Raw genomic sequence first — 25146 nt, forward strand, 5'->3', positions numbered from 1 at the left:
CACTCAGACATAAACAATTTGCTCAGAGAGAGAGAATGTGGATCTGCAATGGCCAAACCAGTTCTAACCAACTTAGCTGAACCTCATTTTTGAGAATGTAACCTAGATAGTAGGAAATGGAGTAATTTACATGAACTGTCTTTTAGGCTTTCAACATAATCCAAAATGAGAAATTGTTTGCAAAAATCAAAGTATGCAATTGGAAGTAATATACCGACTGAATTGGGAAATTTATTAGAAGGTAGATGTTAGAAAAAAAAGAATAAGAAATAAATACCTTAATTTGGCAGGATGGTATGAACTGATATGCCTGGAGACTTTTCACTGCATAATAAACAGACAAGGGATTGCCCTGGCAAGTTATGTAGATGGGAATGTAATCCACAGAGGGACACAAGACAGACCTCAAAATTGCTTAACGTCATTTCCAAGTCACAAGTGTAAAGGAGAACTAAATAATTGTTACTCCAGATCTGATGCAGCACAAAAAATACATACTAAGACAATAATAAAAACAATAAATAATATACAAATACATAAGGAGTTTATATACATAGATTGATTGTAGCTTATGCACATAAAGTAATGTTAGACACAAGAGTGTTGTACATACATAAAATGACTCTGACAGGAAATGATAAAGATGGTGGGGGATGTAGAAGGGTGGGTTAATGGGTAGAGGGGTTAAGATCAGCTTTACTGCTTGGGAAATTAAACAAACAAAGCTGTAACTGGTCATTCACTTTGTGACATTACCTTCCTGAAATGCCTCTGAGACCAAATCAAGACACAGAGGTTTACGAAAGTAGAGTAAATGCAACTGAAATACAAATCATTTGTGACTTAATTGGAGTGGGCAATAAAGTTCCAGTGACCCTTGCAAATGAATGATCAACATTTGAAAGATCGGAAACAGAAAATGTACTATATCTACCATTGGGTGGATTGTAAAGGTGCCATGGGACTATATGTAAAGAACTTTCTCAGATAATCTCTTAGCCAAAACAAAATAGATTAACCAGTCTTTATCTAGTCATGTCTGTCAGATTTTATTTTGCATAAAATAACAACGTCAGGATGTTAAAGTAGCTCACTGTCTGTGAATCACTGGGAAAGACATAGTAAAATGTGCCTTGTTAACATAAAGCTGCTTTCTAGTCAAATTAGATTCAAAGAAGAAAGGTTTCATACCTGGGAAATTGTCACACAAGACTTCAATTGGGGTAGCTCGTTTGGTGTCACCTATTTTCTGATATCTTTCTTTTAATGTGTCAGCCTATAACAGAAAAAAAAGGAACACTAAATAAAGAAACCCAAAAACAATATGACACTTGACAAATACGTTATAATACACACAATTATAAATGGATTCCTACTTCATGTTCCACAGAAATGCGCTAAAATATTACCTGTGCTTTGTGATGGCTAAAGTATAACTGAAAGCAGAACGGAACTCATGGTTAAACAAGACATTACTCATTCCAGATATGCAGTATATCAGATGCATCTTTATTAACACTTTCTTGCGTATGATCAGAAATTATTTTTGGAATTAAAGGAGGGAGCAATATTACATATTAGCGAAGGTGAGCACTAACTTGTGTAATATAAATGCATTAGCTCTAAGGAGAGAGAATGAAATGAGGAGATTCACTCAACTCACTTCAGAAACCTGTGAGAAATGATAATTGGTCAATGCACGAAAACAAAGTGAAATTATTTTGGGCATAATTGCTAGTGCAGTAGGGAAACAAACTCCTACTCACTCAACACAACTACAGAGAATGTCAAATTATCTTGTCTTTTAAGTACTGCTAAGATTGAAATTATTTTCGACTGGGTTTTCTTGAAGAGTTTGATGGACAGTATGCTTGAATGTCTGTATAGCATAGGTTGATAATACAGCCATGACAGTAAGGAATACCAAGATCAAGCCCAAGTTTAATGTCATCTGACTGTATATTTTTACAACCAAACGAAACATTCCTCTAGACCATGGTGAACTCATAATACATACAATCACAAACAGCACAAAACAAAATATTGTCGCATATAAGTTAATTAAATATAATTCAAAATGCATATGAAATGTGCAGCGCAAGTTAACAGATAAAGAGTAACAGGTCACAGTGCTAGTCCTGATGCTCTTGTATCTCCTTCCTGACAGTAGTGGGTCAAAGAGATTGTGGGATGGGTGGTAGGAATCCTCAACAATGGTTCAGGGCATTTGTATACAACACTCCTGGTAAATGTCATAAATGCGGGGGGAGGGGGGGGGCAGACTCTGGTGATCCTCTCAGTGGTTTTTACTATCCTATGTAGGGACTTGTGGTACGATGGCTAGCAGCTTCTCTACCGCAGGATAGGACATTCAGCACCAAATCAGTAGGCTGCAGGTTCAAGTCCCAATCCAAGCACTTGAACACACAAATGATGAGACCGAATCTCCAGTGCTACATTATTGGAGATGTCATTTTAAAGGACATTTTACGCTAAAACTCCATCTGTTAACAGAGCTGCAGAGAGTTGACAACTCAGCTAGCTCCATCACAGCCACAACCCTCTCCATCAGAGGACATCTTTAAAATGGGATGACTGAAGGACCCACCCATCATTAAGGACCCTCATCATCTAAGACGTGCCTTCTTCTCATTTCTACCATCAGGGAGGAGGAACAGGAGCTGAAAACACACTCTCAACGTTTTAGGAACACCTTCTTCCCCTCTGCCATCAGATTCCTGAACGGACTATGAACACTACCTCATTATTTTGCTCTCTTTTTGCACAGAGTTTAAAAAAAATACATTTCTTATTGTAACATATCATATTTTAGGTATTGCAGTGTACTGCTGCTGTACAAATTTCATGGTATATGTCAGTAAAAACAAACCTGATCCTGTTTTTTTTTCAAAAGGAAAAGAACATCACCATTTTGAGGAACTGTAGAAAACATACCTCTGTCCTGATCAATATACTTTTCCTTTAAACCTCATCACTAACGACAAGTTGTGGTTATTCTGATCTTGGTGACTGAATGATCTTGCAGTGTGCTTAAACTAGTGGCTGAAATTCCAACAATGCATAAATGAATAAACTTTAAAAGTAATTCAGTAGCACAAGATGTTTGGGATACTCAAATGAAGGTGAAAGAGCTGCGCAAATTGGATTTGTTGAGTAAAAACAAGGAAGAAACAGCAAGGAAGGGGTGTAATCTGGACAAAAATACAACCTCGACACAATCACACTACAGTAACAGATGCCTTATTAAATTAATGAACACAGCTCTTTTCCTTTCTTGTAGCTGAGCTTTCAGAACCAGAGGGGAAATCACTGTAATTACTTACAAGTGGCTATAATAACAATTTTAGACTCAATTGACAAACAAGAGAAAATGTGCAGATGCTGGAAATCCAAACAACACACACAAAATGCTGGAGGAACTCAGCAGGCCAGGCAATATTTATGGAAAAGAATACAGTTGATGCTTTGCGCTGAGACCCTTCATCAGGACTGGAGAAAATAAGCTGAGGAGTAGATTTAAAAGGTGGGGGACAGGAGAGAGAAACACAAAGTAACAGGTAAAACCTGAAGGGGGAGGGGTGGAGTAAAGAGCTGGGAAGTTGATTGGTGAAAGAGACACAGGGCTGGAGAAGTGGGAGCTTGCTGAGTTCCTCCAGCATTTTGTGTGCGTTGCTTGGACTGAATAGAAATTGGAATAAGTGGATTGGCTGCAATCTCACAGCCACCTTACTTCATCCTGCCTTTCCCACCCAGCTGGCTTCATCTATAAACTTTTGACGTACTCCTTACCCTCTTCCTCCCCACCTCCATCTCCTTTTACTGGCTTCCTCCACCTTTCCTTCCAGTCCTGATGAAGGGTCTGATTGTTTATTCATTTCCACAGATGGGGCCTGATCTGCTGAGTTCCTCCAGCATTTTGCATGTGTTGCTCCATGATACTGATATTTAAAAACACTGAAGATTAAACACCCAGACTATGCAAGCATTCTACTGTAACCTTTGAAAATTCAGAGCATCTGCCATAAGCAGCTTCAAAGCTCTTTTCATAACTGTGACATTTGTGTGGTTGGTCCAGTTAAACTGTTGGCAAATAGCAACCCCTCAAAACCTTCATGAGAGACCAGTATTGCTTGGAATTGTTGTTGTTTATATTAATGATTTAGACCAGGGAATTAAATGCAGCATCTCCAAGTTTGCAGATGCCACGAAGCTGGACGGTGGTGTTAGCTGTGAGGAGGATGCTAAGAGGATGCAGGGTGACTTGGATAGTTAGGTGAGTGGGCAAATTCATGGCAGATGCAATTTAATGTGGATAAATGTGAGGTTATCCACTTTGGTTGCAAGAACAGGAAAGCAGATTATTACCTGAATGGTGGCCGATTAGGAAAAGGGGAGGTGCAATGAGACCTGGGTGTCATTGTACACCAGTCATTGAAGGTGGGCATGCAGGTACAGCAGGCGATGAAAAAGGCAAATGGTACGTTGGCATTCATAGCAAGAGGATTCGAGTACAGGAGTAGGGAGGTTCTACTGCACTTGTACAAGGCCTTGGTGAGACCGCACCTAGAATATTGTGTGCAGTTTTGGTCCCCTAATCTGAGGAAAGACATTCTTGCCATAGCGGGAGTACAAAGAAGGTTCACCAGATTGATTCCTGGGATGGCAGGACTTTCATATGAAGAAAGACTGGATCGACTAGGCTTATACTCACTGGAATTTAGAAGATTGAGGGGGGATCTTATGAAACATAAAATTCTAAAGGGATTGGACAGGCTAGATGCAGGAAGATTGTTCCCAATGTTGGGAGAAGTCCAGAACGAAGGGTCACAGTTTAAGGATAAAGGGGAAGACTTTTAGGACCGAGATGAGGAAAAACTTCTTCACACACAGAGTGGTGAATCTGTGGAATTATCTGCCACAGGAAACAGTTGAGTCTAGTTCATTGGCTATATTTAAGAGGGAGTTAGATATGGTCCTTGTGGCTAAAGGGATCAGGGGGTATGGAGAGAAAGTAGGTACAGGGTTCTGAGTTGGAAGATCAGCCATGATCATACTGAATGGCGGTGCAGGCTCGAAGGGCCGAATGGCCTACTCCTGCACCTATTTTCTATGTTTCTATTTAGAAGCTCAGGTAGGTATGTTCTTTTATGCAGGAGGATGTCTTACAACTATGCTGCAGAATGTTACTTGCCACTTGCGGGACAAATCGCACAAAGGCTTTGTCATATGGTATTGAATGAGTAGGACAGGGAACCTTAATTGATAGGAGCAGGAATTACTCATGTACAAAGATGACATGGGCAAACTCACAAGGCAGAAAATGTGATAGTAATAATAATTAAGCACAGCTGCAATAATTATATATTAACAAAATTAACAAATTCATTATAGACTGTACCTTCAAAAATAGTTAAATTCAAAAACACAAAACTGACAACATAGATGCCATCAGTTACTTAGGTAGTTTCAGGATATTATTCATACTTTGAAAATAAATAGTTCACTAGCCTGCTCAGTAGAATCTTATAAATAGCAGTTTAGCAACATATAATTTGGATTAAAGGATTTATAACTCATTTTGGCAGAATCAATCATTCAATACAAAAAGACCATAATTTAATGCAAAGGTTAATAAGATCAGAGAAAAACAGAACTGACATTAGTTTTCACAGCTGCACTCAGTGGCCACTTTATTAGGCACACCTGTTCACTGGCTTGTTAATGCAAATACCCAGTCAGCCAATCATGCAGCAGCAGCAGCAGCAACTCAATGCATCAAAGCATGCAGACATGGTCAAGAGGTTCAGTTGTTCAGAAAAAAACATCAGAATGGTGAAGAAATATGATCTATGTGTGTTTGACCATGGAATGATTGTTAGTGTCAAATGGAATGGTTTGAGTATCTTAGAGACTGTTGACCTCCTGGTATTTTCACACACAACAGTCTCTAGAATTTACAGAGAATGAGGTGAAAAACAAAAACATCCAATGAGTGGCAATTCTGTGGGTCCAAACACCTTGTTAAAGGGAGAGATCAGAGAATGGCGAGACTGATTCAAGCTGATAGGAAGGCAACAGGAGCTCAAGTAACTATGCATCACATTGCAGAAGAGCAATTCTGAATGCACAGCACGTCAAATCTTGAAATGGATGGGCTCCAGCAGCAGATGAGTTATTTATTTAGTTAGAAATGCAGTATAGAACAGGCCCTCCCAGCCCAATGAACCGTGGGCTGAGACTTGGCCCGATGTGTCAACTGTTCACTCTTTTCCATAGATGCTGCCTGGCCTGCTGAGTTTCTCCAGCATTTTGTGTGTGTTCCTTGGATTTCCAGTACCTGCAGATTTTCTTGTGTTTGTGAGTGAACTGCGCTACTCAGCAATCCACCTATCAAACACCATCTTTAAGCACAGGATAATTTATAATGACCAATTAATCTACTAAACAGGGTTCTATCTCTGTACCTATCAAAACGGCCAGTGAGAATATATTTAACGCTAGATTTTAAAGTTCAAAATTACAAAGTCTAATTCACACAATAAAACAAATGAACTGTGACAAAAAAAAGCAAGATAATACAATCTTATTAGAGTAAACAGAATCCAGTTTTATTCGTGGAACTGCCCCAGAGTCAGACCTAGATTGCTACTGCTAGGGGATACTGTGTAGAAGGCAGTGATTTCACCAGGAAGTGAAAGTAATGTGATGGCAATTTAAAAAGATCATAGGATGAAAAGAAAAGTGAAACATCTTATAAATTGAGTACTCTTTAAAACTTCTCATCACTATTTAATTTTTTTTCAATGGAGGTTGAAAGCCTGACAGCTTATTGATATTTCAAATGTTCCCTTTATTGTTATAATTATTCTACTACAATGATAGGGTGGCAGGGTGGAGGCAGGGCTCCATCATAGGAGGTGTGAGATGCTCCTTCCCTCTGCTAACCTGCAGGTCACCCTTGGGCAAGGTGTAGCCCCCGATCAGGGTCACATGAAGCCATGGGAGCAGGTGGTAGATTGTCATATGAGCAGCTGGTCCATAACACAAGTCCTGGTTATATGACCACTGATGCCAGGCACACAATCTTTGAAGTGTAATGATAATGACTGAGGACATCCGTCTTATGAAGACACTGTCTAGACAGTGGTCCCCAACCACTGGGCTGCAAAGCACATGCTACCAGGCCGCGAGGGAATGATATGATTTGGCGATATGAAACAATATGAGTCAGCTGCATCTTTCCTCATTCCCTGTCACACCCACTGTTGAATTTGAACGCATGCAAGGTCATCAGTCGGTTATTAACCTACAACTACTCGATGAGTAAAAAACAAACGTCGCTTGGGAGTTCCTTTGGAAGAGGTGGTAGGGGACATATAAGGCCTAACAATGACGATATCGCAGAGACAGCTGAGGCTGAGATTGCAAAAAGAAAGCTTCCTTCAACAGAAAATATGACGAGTCGTACAGAAAATATGGCTTTCATGCGATCAGTGACTTGCATGCTCCAAGCCCCCCATGTGAGATATGTGGAGACAAGCTGTCTAATGAGGCAATGAAGCCCTCAAAACTGCTTCGGCAACTTGAGTCCAAGCACCCGTTGAGTTTTTTGAGCAGAAGAAACGTGAGCAAGCGGGACAGAAGCAAGTGCTGAGAGCCACCACCTCCACAAATGCTGCTGCTCTGACAGCGTCGTACTTAGTGGCCAGCCGTATTGCTAAGGCTAAGAAGCCTTTCACTGATGGTGAAGAATTGATTTTGCCTGCTGCCAAGGACATGTGCCGTGAACTGTTGGGAGAAGCTGCAGCTAACAAGATGGCACAGGTTTCTCTTTCAGCTATCACAGTTTCAAGGAGAATCGATGACATAGCGGAGGACATCGAAGCAGATCTGTTGGAACTGCTTAACGAGTCACCATGGTATGCTATCCAGGTCGGCGAGTCTACCGATGTCAACAACAAGGCAATACTGCGGGTTTATGTGCGATATACATTTCAAGACAATGTGCACGAGGATATGTTGTGTGCACTGCCGCTGCCAAAAAACACGACTGGGGCAGAACTATTCAAGTCTTTGAATGACTACATGTCAAGAAAATTGGACTGGTCATTCTGTGTTGGAATATGCACAGACGAGGCTGCAGCTACGACTGGACAGCTGTCTGGTTTTCACTATCCAAGTCAAAGAGGTTGCTCCTGAATGCCAGTCACTGTATCATACACAGGGAAATGCTGACTAGCCGAAAAACGTCACCTGATCTTAACAGCTCATTGAGTGACGTTGTTGAAGTTATCAATCACATCAAAGCAAAAGCCCTTAACTCACGTCTGTTTGAGCAGTTTTGCTTGGAAATGGATGCAGAGCACAAACGCCTTCTCTTTCACACTGAAATCAGGTGGCTTTCAAGGGGGAGGGCTCTGGCCAGGGTTTTTGAGTTAAGAGAGCCACTACAGAGATTTCTTTCAGGAAGAAGTCACCACTGGCAGCACACTTCAGTTGACGAGGAGTGGATAGTAAAACTCACCTAGCTGTGTGATATCTTCAACCTGCTCGATGAACTCAATTTGTCACTTCAAGGGAGAATGACAACTGTCTTCAAGTTGGCAGATAAAGTGTCTGCTTTCAAAGCCAAACTGGAACTGTGGGGATGGTGAGTGGACAGGGGCATATTTGACATGTTCCCAACATTAGCTGGGATTTTGGGAGAGACTGAGGCTGCACTGTCCTTCTCATAGCTGGTGTGCGATCACCTATCTTCGCTGTCGACAGATTTTCAGCGTTAATTCCCAACCGCAAATGACCCAAGACGTGCAAAGGAATGGGTCCATGAACCATTTGTGAACGTCCCCGGTGAATTATCCATGTCAGCGTGGGAAGATGATCAACTCCTCGAGCTTGCAAATGACGGTGGGCTGAAAAGTATGTTTGACATAACATCTCTGCCGGCATTCTGGATCAAAGTCAAAGCTGAATATCCTGAAATAGCCACAAAAGCACTGTAAACGTTGCTTCCATTTCCAACACCATATCTCTGCGAAGTCCGGTTTTCTGCAATGAATGCAACGAAAATTAAGTTGCAGAATAGACTGGACATAAGGAACCCCCTTCGAGAATCGCTGTCTCCCATCATCCTTTGATGGGATCATCTTGCTGCAAGGAAACAAGCCCAGGGCTCCCACTGATTCAGCGATATTAGTGTGTTGCAATGATTTTATATGTTCATATGAGGAAAATATGCGATGTGTGTTTAATATCCAAACATTACTTAAAATGTTATGATACTATTGACTTATAAGTGACTTATAATTGACTTATCACTGCATTCATACGAGGAAAATATGTGCAGTGTGGTTAATATTAAATTTGTTAGATAAACGTATTAGAAATGAATTTGAGTGTATTAGCCACTTATAAGTGACTGACAGTTGACTTATCACCTATATTCCGGTCGTGATTAACACCTCCCCCCCCACCCCCCATCAGCCGGTCTGCAAGAATATTGTCAATATTAAACCGGTCCGCGATGCAAAAAAGGTTGGTGACCCCTGGCCTCGAAGATGGTAACGAAAAACCACTTCTGTAGAAAAATTTACCTAGAACAATCATGCTCATGAGACCATGATCTCCTACATCATATGATATGGCACAGAATGATGATGATTACAATGATATCATAAAGAACATGGGTTTAACAATATCCACTATAGAAATAATGCAAAGACGTTCAAGAGACAAGGAAGCCACAGTCTGCTATGATGGAGTATTGCTCACCTTTAGGCCTTGCCAAGGTAAACTACCGCGCAGGAAGTACATAAACATGTGACCTAGTGCTTCAAGGTCATCTCTTCGACTTTGTTCTGTAAAGAAAATAGAACATTTACTTAATTTGATGTAATTTAATTACTTCAATAAAGTTTGCTTATGTATTGGCAAATTATTGAATTGTTGAAATTTGGTCACCTTAGCTGTTGTTGCATTTTTTTGCACATTATCTAATATTTTTTGGATGGGATTAGGAGAAAATAAAGGGGGTAACCAGGTACGAATTTTCAGCAAAAGTTTCACTTAATGAAATATTAGGAATTCGAGCATAAAAATGCTAAACCCATTGAGTACAAAAGGACAGTTTGATCATTTGCGTTTTCCAACCAAAAGTTGTTGTAAGTGGGGCAGTAATGTGGATAAACTCACATTCCCTCTTAAATGCTTTCAATGTTGTGTGTCTCAAATAGCCTCTGACAACCATGTCCAAGTCCTTCATGTGTGGCTTAGCTACTGAGCCCTACAGAACTGTTTCTACTGACAGAAGGGGCAAAAACCGGTTACTGGTGCCTTAAAAACCAGTCACTCATGCAGATAGGGCTTGTCAGCCATGGCTGGCAGCTCATCTTAGGAGAAGAAACAATCTGATCTCAGACCCAAAGGAAAAATGAGGAGTTGCAGTCCCCAAGGCAGTCAGACTGACTGACACCACCCGCGAAGCCTTTGGTGCCAAACTCTATTGGTCTCTGCCATTCCTTTGGATTCATCAGCTGTGTGGAGAGGAGGAGCCTGCTACATGGGCAACAGCTTTCTTTCCAAGATTGCAACATTTTAGAGAAATTTGGAGAAGTGCACAGAGGGCTGTGGGAGTAGGCACAGTAACAGTTCATCAAAGACTAGATGGGCCAAAGGGCCTGTTTCTGTACTGTAGGCACCTCGGACTATGACCACTTGCGTCTCTTTGGATATCAACAATTTACTATTACACCAAAAAATATACAGCTTTTCTAGTTACTCTTCCAAAAAGGATGACCTTTCAAATTTCCACATTCCACTCCTCCTACCATATATATATATCCATTCAGTTCATATCAAAGTTTCTGTGCATTCCCAGCCAGGCTTGACAGCCAATCAGCTTTCTCATCACTAGCTTGAATATATTAAATATGATCCTCTCATCAATATCATTGATCTAGACTGTGAGCAGCCAAAGCCCATCACCAACCTTCACCACACCTGACTTTTCACATCCTCCCAAAGCAAAAACGGCCCATTTGGTCCTAATTCAACGTTTTCTGTACATTAACCAATGTACAGTCCATACCGACCCATACATTAACCCAACACCCATGCACAGATTTTGTTTCATCATTGTTTGTTTAAAATCTTGCTTAACAATCTTGTTATGGAAAGAAGCTACAAAAACTGAGAGTTCAAGATTCAACCACTTCTGTACCAGTTGTGAAACTCCTGCTAAAACGTAAACAGAAGATACAATTGCCAATGGCCAAGCTTGTTTATAGAACTAAACATATTTTAAATTATAATTCTACAATAAATATTCGTTTCAACTGACAAGGGCCACTCACAGTGCTAAATTTAAGATGACATTTCCACTGTATTACTTCATTCTTTGAAAATTTCCAATGAACTGTTTCTGGACTGGATAAAAATTTGTGTGGAAAATTTAAATGTTTCTTCCAGTGAAAATGGGTGAATGCATCTTAATTGATGTTGTTAAAAAGGTATGAGGTAGGTGCTAGCATGGTGCAGAGGGGTGGGGGAAGAAAGGAAGGGCAAAAGAGGAGAAGATGATTTCAATTATGGTTAGCACATTTTACAGTACAGGCGACCAGGGTTCAATTTCTGCCACTACATGTAAGGAGTTTGTATGTTCTCTTGTGACTGCGTGGGTTTCCTCCGGATGCTCGTCTCCTGCCACAGTGCAAAGATACACTGGTTGATAGGTTAATTGGTCGTTGTAAATTGTCCTGTGATTAGGCTGGGATTAAATCAGGGGATTGCTGGGTGGCATGGCTTAAAGGGCCAGAAGGATCTATTCCACATTGTATCTCAATTGATAAAGAATTAAAATTGAGTCTCTAAATACAACGTAGCATAACTGACCAGATCAAGTGAGTGAACAAGGCAAAGTGATAGGGGCAGTGTTCTGTTATACTACTCCATTCATGGAACAATGAGTTGGAATACTCTGCTTGCAAGAAAACACATGATGATCAAATGACCTTTTCTTCCCTGGTAATCTAAGTAGGGATAAACACTACATGCCTGTCCAAAGAAAGATTTTAGTACAAATAAGACAATAAAATATACAAACACAAGAGAGTTCCTCTAGCATTTTGTGAGTACTGAATAAAAATATGCAAACTAGGTGCCATTGTGGTCTGTCACAACAAAAAATGTGCTGTAGTTAATGTCATTCCCAAGGTCCAATTATCTCCTGTCTTTAAGATGTTACCAGAATATGTCTTGATGTCTTCACTGCAAGTGTAGCTGGCCACAACCAGGATAATAAAATATTGAGAGAAGTATTAACAAGCTTGATCTGGCTATCATTTAATCTTCAACACAATAATGAGAGTAATAAGATAGAAATCCATTATGTTCCTTCACAGGAAATGCCATCCCCACCACACCTACAAGGAGTGTTGCCATAAGAAAGCAGTGACCGTCATCTAGAACACAAGAGATTCTACAGATCCACAGGAATCAAGTGCAACACACACAAAATGCTGGCGGAACTCAACAGGTCAGACAGCGTCCAAGGAAATTAATTAACAGTTAACATTACGGACCAAAACCTTTCATCAGGATCTCTACCATTCAGATCATACTCTCTTCTCACTGCTGCCATCATGAAGGAGGTACAAGAGCCTTAGGACAGTAAAGAAGGTCCTCTATTGCTGGCAGTGTTCAGGGCTTCCTTCATTGTGTCAGTAAATTCCTCTTAGTTTTCACTACTGTCAGTCATGTAAGTTCCAGATGGAGTCTCCGGGATATCACCACACTCAGATGTCAAAGGATTCTTCATTGCTGTTTCCGTAATAATTCTGTTTTACCAGTCGGGGTTGTTACCTCTGAGCTGAACCCCTGAACCCGGAGGACCAATGGACCATTCTTAAGTCTGACCTCTATCCTTTGACCTGTTTGGCACAGGTCACCCTACCAAGAGCAAAGCATAAAGCGTGGACTTCAGCCAACATAGCTCTCTAGGTCATTGAGGCGTACACAAACTTCCAAACCACGACAAGGTTGTGGTCCTATTGGAGGATCACCAGGTTCAGGAACATTTATTACCCTTCATCCATCAGCCTTCTGAACCAGCATGGATAACTTTATTCACCTCAACACTGAACTGATTCCACAACCTACAGAATCACTTTCAAGGAATCATGCTCTTGAGGCTCATGTTCTCAATTTATTTACTTATTATTACTAGTATTTTTTTAATTTGCAGTTTGCCTTCTTTTGAACACTAGTTGTTTCTCAGTCTTTGTATGTATTTTTTCATTGATTCTACTGCATTTCTTTGTTCTACTGTGAATACCCACAAGAAAAGGAATCTCAGGTAACATATGCTAATAAATTTACTCTGAACTTTGAAATTAGCAGCTGGAATCTGAGATAAGCTTCCAAACCAGAGACCGAGCTGAGGTAACCAGACCTGTTCAACAGCATGAGGGAACATAAATTTGATTTCAGTTCTGTATTTTATCACACGCTGCAAAAAGGAAGTTTACCAAGGATTTGATTCTCAGTTCTTTTTTAAAAATTATTTTCATCTTCTATTTTTCTAATACTAAATTTTAGAGTCCGGTGCAATCCTTTGTTACCAACAAAGTTAGCTGCAAACATTATTGTAAAATTAGCAAGAGTTCTGATGTAAGAAGGTGCGATAGTAGCCAACAAATTTTGACTCCGCACTTACTTAAAAATACTTAAACCCATTAAGCACACCTTAATTATAATGCAACTGCCGTTGCTTAAAATAATCACCAGAACATACAAGCGAAGCACAGAAATTACTCACATCATTAGTTTAAGTTCTGAAGGTGTTATGTAGAGCCTTCAGGACAAATGCTGTTTCACTTGTGAACTTCATCTCTTAAGCTTCTTCAAAAAAATATATACAAAAAGGTGGAGGAACTCAGCGGTCAGATAGCATTTATGGAAAGGAATAAAGAGTTAATGTTTTGGCCGAGACCTTTGTTCAGGATCTAAACAGGCTCAGTCCGAAAAATTGACTGTTTATTCCTTTCCATAGATGCTGCCTGACCTACTGAGTTCCTCCAGCATTCCAGCATCCATAGATTCTCATATCCAAAAATATACATCTTCTTTCCAATCCCATCAGTAAGAAATTACCTTTGCCTAGATGTGTGTTAATGCTCATATACCGTGCTGTCCCAGTTAAACTCTTGTGCTCTCGGTAAGGGATGTGCTTTTTGGTCTCTGGGTCTATGTATTCTTTGGCAAGGCCAAAGTCTATAATGTGAATGGTATGTTGTCGCTTGCTCCCTGGTCGGCCCACTAAGAAATTCTCTGGTTTAACATCTCTGTATATCAAACTTTTGCTGTGTACAAATTCCATTCGTGTAATCTGAAAAGACAAAATAACGATCTAGATTAATATTGTTTCAAAATTACAGGTTTATTCAAAACTATCAATTTCAATTCCAACTATTCCATCATGACCTTAAATAGAATAGCTTTGCAATTAAAAATTCTCATCTTTTATTTTCCCACTACTCTCTTTTGAGAATCTGGACGCTTGTATTAACCTCGAATTCCCTCCCATTCTCAAGATTTCATTTTGGATGCAGAATAAACTTCCCACTAGCAGGTCCAACATTAAAGAACCATTCACTGAAACTTGATTAAGATAGTCCAATCTATTTTAGATGAGATTTTTCAATATAACAGATAGATTATTTTACTCATTCAGAGTTAGACTGGAATATTGGCCTTCTGCGGTTAAACCCAATTTCTGAGCAACTTTGTGTCCCATTTCCCACAATACATGTCAGAGACACAGAGAGATATATGCAAACAGGCCCTTTGGTTCATTGCGTCTGCATTTAACCACCTATTTAAGGAGCATGCCTTCTGAGCATAGGTTGAGCAAGCCAAGGCTTTTCTATTTGAAGCAAAGTAGGATTAGGGAGCACTTGACAAAGGTGTAAGACGATAAGTGCACAGATCAAATGAACAACCAAAGATTATTTCCCAGGGTGGAAATAGCTAATAAAAAGGGGTATAATTTTATGGGTAACAGGAGGAAAGAATGGGGGGGATGTCAAAAGTAAGGTTTTTATTTTTAAAAAGTGATGGGTGCATGGTACCCTGCTAGGGGTGGTGATAAACCCTTAGAGAGGCGCATGGATAGATGAAAAAATGGAAGGCTATGTAGAAGGGAGAGTTAGATTGATAGAAAAGAGGAATGCCTCTTTAGAACACAGATAAAGAGAAATTTCTTTAGCCAGAAAGTGGTGAAAATGTGGAATTCATTGCCACAGATAGCTGTGGAGGCTGTCTTTGGGAATATTTAAGGCAGAGGTTAATTGGCTCTTGATTCCTCAGGGCATCAAAGGTTATAGATAGAAGGTAGGGGATAATGGCATAGAGAGGGATGGATAATACGTCACCATTCTGCTCTAATGTCTTATGATCCAAAGAGTTGGCACAACATTGTAGGCCGGAGGGTCTATAGTGTTATAGTGCTATAGTGTTCTGTGAAACCTGAGCATTTGAGGCAAACAAACGCAGTCAGAGACAGAGTGTGCAAGTTCCACTCAGGTTAGGTTTGAAGCCATGTCTCTGGTGCTGTGAAGCAGCAGTGCCCCCAGCTGCACCACTGCACCAACCAAGTTTAAACAAGTCCCCTCAGGCTTCATACTGGAGCCTGAGGTTGTTGGTCACATGCTCTCAGATGACACCATAGAGAAGTTTTGCCTTCATTTACAGCCGTAGCTGAAATAACATCAGATAATAAGCTGCCTTCCAAAAGCTACCTTGTATAAAATCACATTAGGTGCTAGAATTCTTAGAGTGCAGCTACTGATCAATAAAAACCAGTGGCAGCTTGATACAGGATTGAAATAAGCTGCAGACAGCTCCATGGGAACCAGCTTCCCCAGCATTCAGGACAGAGGGGGTGGGGGTGGCCCTGTTGATGAGGAATGAGATTTAGTCCTTTGCAAGGGGGGGACATAGGATCAGGAGAAGTAGAGTCTGTGTGGATAGAACTGAGGAACAGTAAGGGCAAAAGGACCCTAATGGGTGTTGTCTACAGGCCACCAAACAGTAGCATGGATACTGGGTGCAAGTTGAATAGAGAGTTAACATTGGCATGTGGCAAAGGTAATGTTGCAGAAGATATGGGGGATTTCACCATGCAAGTGAACTGGGAGAATCAGGTTGGTGCTGGACCCCAGGATAGAGAGTTTGTAGAGTGCCTACGGTATGCATTCTTGGAACAGCTTGTATGAGAGCCGACCAGGGTCAAGGCTATTCTGGATTTAGTGTTATGTAATGAACAGGATTTGATAAGCGATCTTGAAGTAAAGGAGCCATGAGGAGGTAGTGATCATAATATGATAAGTTTTTATCTGCAATTTGAGAAGGATAAGGGCAGCTCGGAGGTGTCAGTGTTGCAGTTGAACAGGGGAAACTATGGAGCCATGAGGGAGGAGCTGGCCAAAGATGACTGGATGGATATCCTAGCAGAAAAGACAGTGGAACAGCAATGGCAGGTATTCTTGGGAATAATGCACAAGGTGCAAAATCAGTTCAACCCCCGGAGAAGGAAGGATTCAAAGGGGGGAAAGGGGGCCACAGTGGCTGACAAAGGAAGTCAGAGATTGCATAGCATTAAAAAAAAGGAAGTATGACAGAGCTAAGGTGAGTGGGAGGTCAGATGATCAGGAAATTTTTAAGGAACAACAGAACTTAACTAAAAAGGCAATACGGGGAGAAAAATGGAGGTACGAACACAAGCTAGCCAGGAATATAAAGGAGGATAGCAAAAGCTTTTTTAGATATGTGAAGAGAAAGAAGATAGTTAGGAACAATGTTGGGCCCTTGAAGAATGAATTGGGTGAAATTGTTAAGGGAAACAGAGAAATGGCAGAAGAATTTAATAAGTACTTTAGATCTGTCTTCACTAAGGAAGACCCAAGCAATCTCCCAGATGTATGGATGGGCCAAGGACATAGGGTAGCAGAGGAAATGAAACAGATTGACATTAGGAGGGAAACAGTGATAAGTAGACTGATGGGACTGAAGGCTGACAAATCCCCAGGTCCAGATGGTCTGCATCCTAGGGTACTAAAGGAGGTGGCCCTGGAAATTGCAGATGTATTGGTAATCATTTTCCAATGTTCCTTAGATTCAGGATCAGTTCCTGAGGATTGGAGAATGGCTAATGTTATCCCACTTTTTAAGAAAGGAGGGAGGGAGAAAACAGAGAACTATCGACCTGTCAGCCTGACATCGGTGGTGGGGAAGATGCTAGAGTCCATTATTAAAGATGAAATAGTGGCATATCTAGATAGCAGTGATAGGATTGGGCCGAGCCAGCATGGATTTACCAAGGGTAAATCATGCTTGACTCATCTATTGGAGTTTTTTGAGGATGTAACCAGAAAGTTAGATGGGGGACATCCAGTGGATGTAGAGTACCTCGATTTTCAGAAGGCATTTGATAAGGTCCCACATAGGAGATTGGTGGGTAAGATCAAAGCTCATGGCATTGGGGGGGGGGGGGGAGGGGAAGACATTGACGTGGATAGAAAACTGGTTGGCAGATAGAAAGCAAAGGGTAGCGGTGAATGGGTGTTTCTCAGAATGGCTGGTGGTGACTAGTGGGGTGCCACAGAGCTCGGTATTGGGACCACAGCTGTTTACGATTTACGTCAACGATTTAGATGAAGGCATTGAGAATAACATCAGCAAATTTGCTGATGATACTAAGCTGGGTGGCAGTGTGACATGTGATGAGAATGTTCGGAGAATTCAGGGTGACTTGGATAGGCTGGGTGAGTGGGCAGATACTTGGCAGATGATGTTTAATGTGAATAAGTGTGAGGTTATCCACTTTGGGAGTAAGAAAAGGAAGGCAGATTATTATCTGAATGGTGTAAAGTTAGGTAAGGGAGAAATACAAAGAGATCTCGGAGTCCTTGTTCATCAGTCACTGAAGGTGAATGAGCAAGTGCAGCAGGCAGTGAAGAAGGCTAATGGAATGTTGGCCTTTATTACAAAGGGAATTGAGTACAAGAGCAAGGAAATCCTCTTGCATTTGTACAGAGCCCTGGTGAGACCATACCTGGAGTATTGTGTACAGTTTTGGTCTCCAGGGTTAAGGAAGGACATCCTGGCTGTAGAGGAAGAGCAGCGTAGATTCATGAGGTTAATTCCTGGGATGTCTGGACTGTCTTACACAGAGAGGTTAGAGAGACTGGGCTTGTACACGCTGGAATTAAGGAGATTGAGAGGGGATCTGATTGAAACATATGAGATTATCAAGGGATTGAACAAGAGGCAGGAAATATGTTCCAGATGCTGGGAGAGTCCAGTACCAGAGGGCATGGGTTGAGAATAAGGGGTAGGTTATTTAGGACAGAGTTAAGGAAAAACTTCTTCTCCCAGAGAGTTGTGGGGGTCTGGAATGCACTGCCTCAGAAGGTAGTGGAGGCCAATTCTCTGGATGCTTTCAAGAAGGAGCTAGATAGGTATCTTATGGATAGGGGAATCAAGAGATATGGGGACAAGGCAGGAACCGGGTATTGATAGTAGATGAGCAGCCATGATTTCAAAATAGAGGTGCAGGCTCGAAGGGCCGAATGGTTTACTTCTGCACCTATTGTCTATTTTCTATCTCCAGGGTGTGATGCCTCAAAAGAGAAGGCACTCATTATTAAGAACCCCCATCACCCAAGTCATACCCACTTCTCATTGCTACCATCAGGAAGGAGGTACAGGAGCTTGAAGGCATACACACAGTTCTATAGCTTCTTCCTTCCTGCCATCAGATTTCTGAATGGAGATTGAACCCACTGACACTAGCTCACTACTTTTTTTCCTCTTTTGTACTAGTTATTTAATTTTTGTAAATAGTCATTGCAATTTATAGTTATTTATTATGTATTACAATGTACTGTTGCTGCAAAACTACAAATTTCATAACATATGCTAGTGATGTTAAATCTGATTCCAGTTTTAGATTCCACTGTTGTGTTTTTCTTACGTCTCCTTATTATTGCATCAATTATAACCGACGTCCATTTGGTTCACTCCACTTACCAACTGTATAGCTATCATTAATACAGTTTTAATGGAAAACGTTCGATCACAAAGATCAAATAAATCCTCCAAGCTAGGTCCCAACAACTCTAGTACCATGGCATTGTACTTTCCACAAGGCCCAAAGTAGTAAACCTGAGGTATTCCCTCTGTAAAAAGAACAAAAAACATGCTTTAATGAATAATTTAAAAATAAATCTACTAGGCATTATTAGATACTGTGATTTCATTACAGTCATAGACAGGAAACAACTGATCAAGAACTTGCATGATTTGAGAAGCACAGTGCCTATAAAAAGTATTCACACACCCCCCAGAAATTTTCAAATTTCAATGTTTTACAATGTTGAATCACAGTGGATTTAACTTAGCTTTCTTTTGACACTAATCAACAGAATAGACTCTTTCGTGTTAAAGTGAAAACATTTCTACAAATTGGTCTAAATTTATTACAATTATTAAACACAAAGTAATTAATTGTATTAGTATTCACCCCTATCAAATCAGTATTTAGTTGTTGCACTTTTGGCAGCAAGTACAGCCTTGAGTATGTGGACAGATTTCTATCAGCTTTGCACATCTGTACACTGGAACTTTTCTCCATTTTACTTTACAAAACTGGTCAAGCTCCAACGGATTACACAGGGATCATGAGTGAACGGCCCTTTAAGTCCAGCCACAAATTCTCATTTGGATTGAGGTTTGGTCTCTGACTTTTCCACTCCAAGGCATTCAATTTATTGTTTTTAATCTACTCCCGTGTATCTTTGGCTTTAAGCTGGAAAACAAATTTCTCCAAGTTGCAGTTCTCTTGCTGACTGCATCAGGTTTTTCTCCAGGATTTCCCTTTATTTTGCTGCATTCATTTTACCCTCTACCTTCACAAACCTTCCAGGGCCTGTTGCAGTGAAGTATCCCCACAGTATGATGCAGCCAACATCATCCTTCACGGTAGGGAGAGTGTGATTGTGGGTTTTTGATAATGTGCAATGTTTGGCCTACACAGAACAAATTATTTAGTCTGATGGCCAAAAAGCATAATTTTGGTTTCATCAGGTCAGAGAACCTTCTTCCGGCTGACTTCAGAGTCTCCCATATGCCTCCTGGCATACTCCAGCTGAGATTTCATGCGAGTTGTTTTTCCCACAGTGCCTTTCTCTTTGTCATTCTCCAATAAAGCTGCAACTAAAACAGTTGTATGCACAGTCTCCCCATCTCAGCCACTGAAACTTTTAACTCTTCCAGAGTCGTCTTAGGTCTCTTAGTGGCCATCCTCACTAGCCCCCTTCTTGCATGGTCACACAATTTTTGAGGACGGCCTGCTCTAGGCAGTTTTACAGCTGTGCCATATGCTTTCCATTTCTTAATGATTAACTTAGCTTTACTCCAAGTGATATTCAGTGACTTGACAATTTTCTTGTATTCATCTCCTGACTTACACTTTGCAAGACCTTTTTGCGTAGGGAGTTGGAGTATTCTTTTGTCTTCATGGTTTAGTCTTTGCCAGGATATTGACTCACCAGCAGCTGAACTTCCCAGATACAGAGTACCACAATCAATTGAAACACCTTGATTGCACACAGGTGATCTCTGTTTAACTAATTATGTGACTTCTAAAACCAACTGGCTGCACCAGAGATGATCTGGTGTGTCATATTAAAGCCAATGATTACTTATGCAAAGAATTATTGTGTGTTTTATATTTGTAATTAATTTAGATCACTTTGTGGAGATCTGCTTTCACTTTGACATGAACACATCTTTTCCTGTTGATCAGTCAAAAAAAACCAAATTCAATCATTGTGATTCAATGCTGTAAAACAATAAAACATGAAAACTTCTAAGGGGGGGGGGGGTGAATATATTTTATAGGCACCGTATACTACATTCTGTGCGGATGGTGAGATCTCTACCAAAGGAAGTGCAAGGGGATCCTTCCCTCCACCAGTCTGTAGGTCATCTTAAGGCAAGGTGTAGCACTTGCTTAGTCCCCCAGTCGGGGTCATATGAATCCTTGAGAGCAGCTGGTTCATATCATAAATCTCGGTTATGTAAACAGGCAGACTATTTCTGAAGAGCATTGATAGTGGCCGGGGCCACCCAGGTTGTAAAGACACTGCCCAGAAGGTGACAATGGCAAACCACTTCTACAGAAAAAATTTCCAAGAACAATCATGCTCAAGGAAAAACCACGATCCCCCATGTCATATGACACAACACATGATGATGATGACGACAACAATGACTATATTCAATAAGCACCAACTTCTGGGAAACTTATTGAAATAAAAATTTCCTTTTGATCTCACTGCAAACACAAGCACAATGAAATGCAGATTATATCCAGTTCATTTTACTGGATTTATTAACACTCAGCTAGGCGCAGAGTCATACAGCGTAGTTAAAAATGGGTTGTAACTTAATTTCAGTCAAATTTTAAATCTTACAATTTGATTTTTTTTAAAACAGAGGTTTTGTGGTTATGTGTGTATGCACAGGTTCGAGAGAGATATTTTCCATACTCTTCATCCCTTTGGAAAACAGAGGGTGTTGGGAGGGGCGAGAGCAGATTTTGCAGTAGTCACTCCTCTCCATGGCCATGAGACTATGAAGACTGCCAGCTGTGCCCGCTAATATGATGAACTAATAAGACTGCCAGCTGCACCCGCTAATATGATGTGTTGTTTTTCATTAATTCTGTTGTGTTTCTTTGTATTTACTGTGAATGTCAACAAGAAAACGAATCTCAAGGTGCTCTATGGTGACATATATATAAATTTACTTAGAAATTTGGACCCTGCAGTTCAGAAAGTTGTCACTCTTCTGGCACACCACATTGAAGAATCAGAATCCACAAAGCCCTTGTTTGAAGTTTCCATGTTTTCATGATGATTAGAGCAATAAAAGAATGAATTTGGCACAAATAACCCTCTAAATACCAGCTGGTGTAGTGGCTTCAGCAAGTGGTCACGAGTTCAAAACCAGCCGGCTCCTTGCACTCTTTCTGTTTGTGCTGGGTTGAATGTCAAACTAGCAACTCGGCCTCGTTAAAAAACTGTCAAATGCTATGGAAACAGCAAAAATGCTGCCCAATGCACCACAAAGGGTGAAAAGAACATCAAATCTTTCTAAGATAAAGAACTAAAAGATTATCTTTATTTGTCACATATAGAGTTGAAGTCAGAAGTTTACATACACCTTAGCCAGTTCTTGACATTTAATCCTAGAAAACATTCCCTGTCTTCAGTCAGTCAGAATCACTACTTTATTTTAAGAATGTGAAATGCCAGAATAATAGTAGAGAGAATGATTTATTTCAGTTTTTATTTCTTTCATCACATTCCCAGTGGGTTGGAATTTTACATACACTTTGTTAGTATTTGGTAGCATTGCCTTTAAATTATTTAACTTGGGTCAAACGTTTTGGGTGGCTTTCCACAAGCTTCTCACAATAAGTTGCTGGAATTTTGTTCCATTCCTCCAGACAGAACTGGTGTAACTGAGTCAGGTTTGTAGGCCTCCTTACTCACACACACTTTTTCAGTTCTGCCCACAAATTTTCTATTGGATTGAGGTCAGGGCTTTGTGATGGCCACTCCAATACCTTGACTTTGTTGTCCTTAAGCAATTTTGCCACAACTTTGGAGGTATGCTTGGGGTCATTGTCCATCTGGAAGATCCATTTACGACTGAGCTTTAACTTCCTGGCTGATATCTTGAGATGTTGCTTCAATACGTCCACATAATTTTCCTTCCTCATGATGCCATTATTTTGTGAAGTACAGCAAAGCACCCCTACAACATGATGCTGCCACCCCCATGCTTCACGGTTGGGATGGTGTTCTTCGGCTTGCAAGCCTCAACCTTTTTCCTTCAAACGTAACGATGGTCATTATGGCCAAACAGTTCAATTTTTGTTTCATCAGACCAGAGGACATTTCTCCAAATAGTAAGATCTTTGTTCTCATGTGCATTTGCAAACTGTAGTCTAGCTTTTTTATTGCAGTTTTGGAGCAGTGGCTTCTTCCTTGCTGAGCAGCCTTTCAGGTTATATCAAAACTCAACTCGTTTTGCTGTGGATATAGATACTTGTCTACCTGTTTCCTCCAGCACCTACACAAGGTCTTTTGCTGTTGTTCTAGGATTGATTAGCACTTTTCACGCCAAAGTATGTTCATCTCTAGGAGACAGAAAGTGTCTCCTTCCTGAGCGGTATGATGGCTGCGTGGTCCCATGGTGTTTATACTTGCGTACTATTGTTTGTACAGATGAATGTGGTACCTTCAGAAGTTTAGAAATTGCTCCCAAGGATGAACCAGACTTGTGGAGGTCCACAATTTTTTTTTCCCTGATGTCCTGGCTGATTTCTTTTGATTTTGTTTGTAAACTTCTGACCCACTGGAATTGTGATATTGTAGCGGTGTGCTACACGCAGCGCTAAAATAATGACACGGAGTCGGTAAACTGCAATTAAAGGTGATTTTATTCGAACTTCACAGTCTTGCTTTAAAGCCTCCCTCATCCCTCCCTCCCCGGGTGCGGATGCTGTAAGGGACACGTACTCACAAACCCCCGCAGGCTTTTTCCCTTTGTTGCGAACCTGGCCTTTGTGCCTGCGCGCTGGCTATTTTTGAGCCGGTTCGAATGCGCTAGGAAGTGGGTCGCCACATAACCCCCCCCCCCCCAGAACCGGCGATACACCCCCCAATGTCCACAGTCTGGGCCGGACCCTGTTTGGGAGGTCGGCCTCTGCGCCGCGGTGCTGGAAACTCGACCGGTTGCGCCAGGTCCACCTGGGCCGGTTTGAGTTGGTCCACCGTGAAAACCTCCTGTCTCCCCCCAACGTCCAGCACGAACGTGGACCCGTTGTTCCTGAGCACCGTAAACAGCCCCTCGTAGGGTCGTTGCAGCGGTGGCCGATGCCCGCCCCGTCGTACAAACATAAACTTTGATCTTGGTGGGTTGGGGGAAATGGCGGACCGCATCTACCTTAGCGGGCAGAGGGGTTGCCCTGTCTTTAGTAATCCTGTGGCCTAGGAAGTCAATGGTGTCGAGCCCGAACTGGCATTTGGCCGGGTTGATTGTTAGACCGCATTCACTCAGTCGGGCGTAGAGTTGACGGAGGTGGGACAGATGCTCCTGACGACTGCTGCTCTGCGGGCTGGAGGAAACCATGTACCACATGTACATGGAGTGTGTGAGGCTGCAGCCTCTTTTTGCGTATTTGCGTGGGCTGCTTCTCGCCTTCTGGTTGCATTTTAGCCCCACCCTATTTATATATGGTCATCCAGTAAGGAAGGGGGCATGGAGGGATGAGGATGTCCTAGTCAACTTGCTCCTGGGGCTGGCGAAATCCGCCATCCGAGGGTCTTGGAAACGGGTGGCGGGAGGATCTCCCCGGGCAGACTGCCTGGCAATGTTTAGGGGGTACGTTCGTGCCCGGGTAAGTATTGAAAAAGAAAACGCGCAGTCCAAAGTGGCCTTAGAGGAGTTTCGAGACCATTGGGCTCCACGGGGTGTAAATGCCATCGTGAATAGAGATGGCAACATTCTGGTGTAATGTCTATTGTCTATTTGTAGTGCAGTAATTGTGTTTGCCACTGTTTGTATATATTGTATAGCAACAATATTTGTAATAAAGGATTTTGTAATAAAAAAAATGACTGCTGCTGGCTATGAGGATGTCGTCCAAATAGATGAATGCGAAGTCCAGGTCACGTCCCACCGCGTCCATTAATCGCTGGAACATCTGTGCAGCATTCTTCAGGCTGGACGGCATGCAGAGGAACTTGAAAAGGCTGAACGGGGTGATGAGAGCCGTTTTGGGGACGTCGTCCGGATGCATCGGGATTTGATGGTATCCTCGGACGAGGTCTACCTTGGAGAAGATCCGTGCGCCGTGCAGGTTTGCTGCAAAGTCCTGAATGTGCGGCACAGGGTAGCGGTCCGGTGTGGTAGCCTCGTTCAGCCTGCAGTAGTCGCTGCACGGTCTCCAGCCCCCTGTCGCTTTGGGCACCATGTGCAGGGGGGAGGCCCATG

The 25146-nt window shown here is 41.5% G+C and overlaps 1 protein-coding gene across 4 annotated transcripts in view; it reads right to left on the reverse strand.

The window, feature by feature from the left end:
• LOC132405996 (casein kinase I) overlaps positions 1–25146 on the reverse strand; it is a 140933-nt gene that overhangs the window by 24461 nt on the left and 91326 nt on the right. For all 4 annotated transcript variants that reach the window (XM_059991099.1, XM_059991098.1, XM_059991101.1 and 1 more), the window contains exons 5-8: positions 19108–19256; positions 14170–14404; positions 9793–9878; positions 1192–1276 (exon numbers count right to left, since the gene is read on the reverse strand). In XM_059991099.1, coding sequence (XP_059847082.1) covers positions 1192–1276; positions 9793–9878; positions 14170–14404; positions 19108–19256 — 555 coding nt within the window. The remainder of the gene's footprint in view (positions 1–1191; positions 1277–9792; positions 9879–14169; positions 14405–19107; positions 19257–25146) is intronic.

This window comes from Hypanus sabinus, chromosome 16 (genome assembly GCF_030144855.1).
Source record: "Hypanus sabinus isolate sHypSab1 chromosome 16, sHypSab1.hap1, whole genome shotgun sequence".
Taxonomy (NCBI): Eukaryota; Metazoa; Chordata; class Chondrichthyes; order Myliobatiformes; family Dasyatidae; genus Hypanus; species Hypanus sabinus.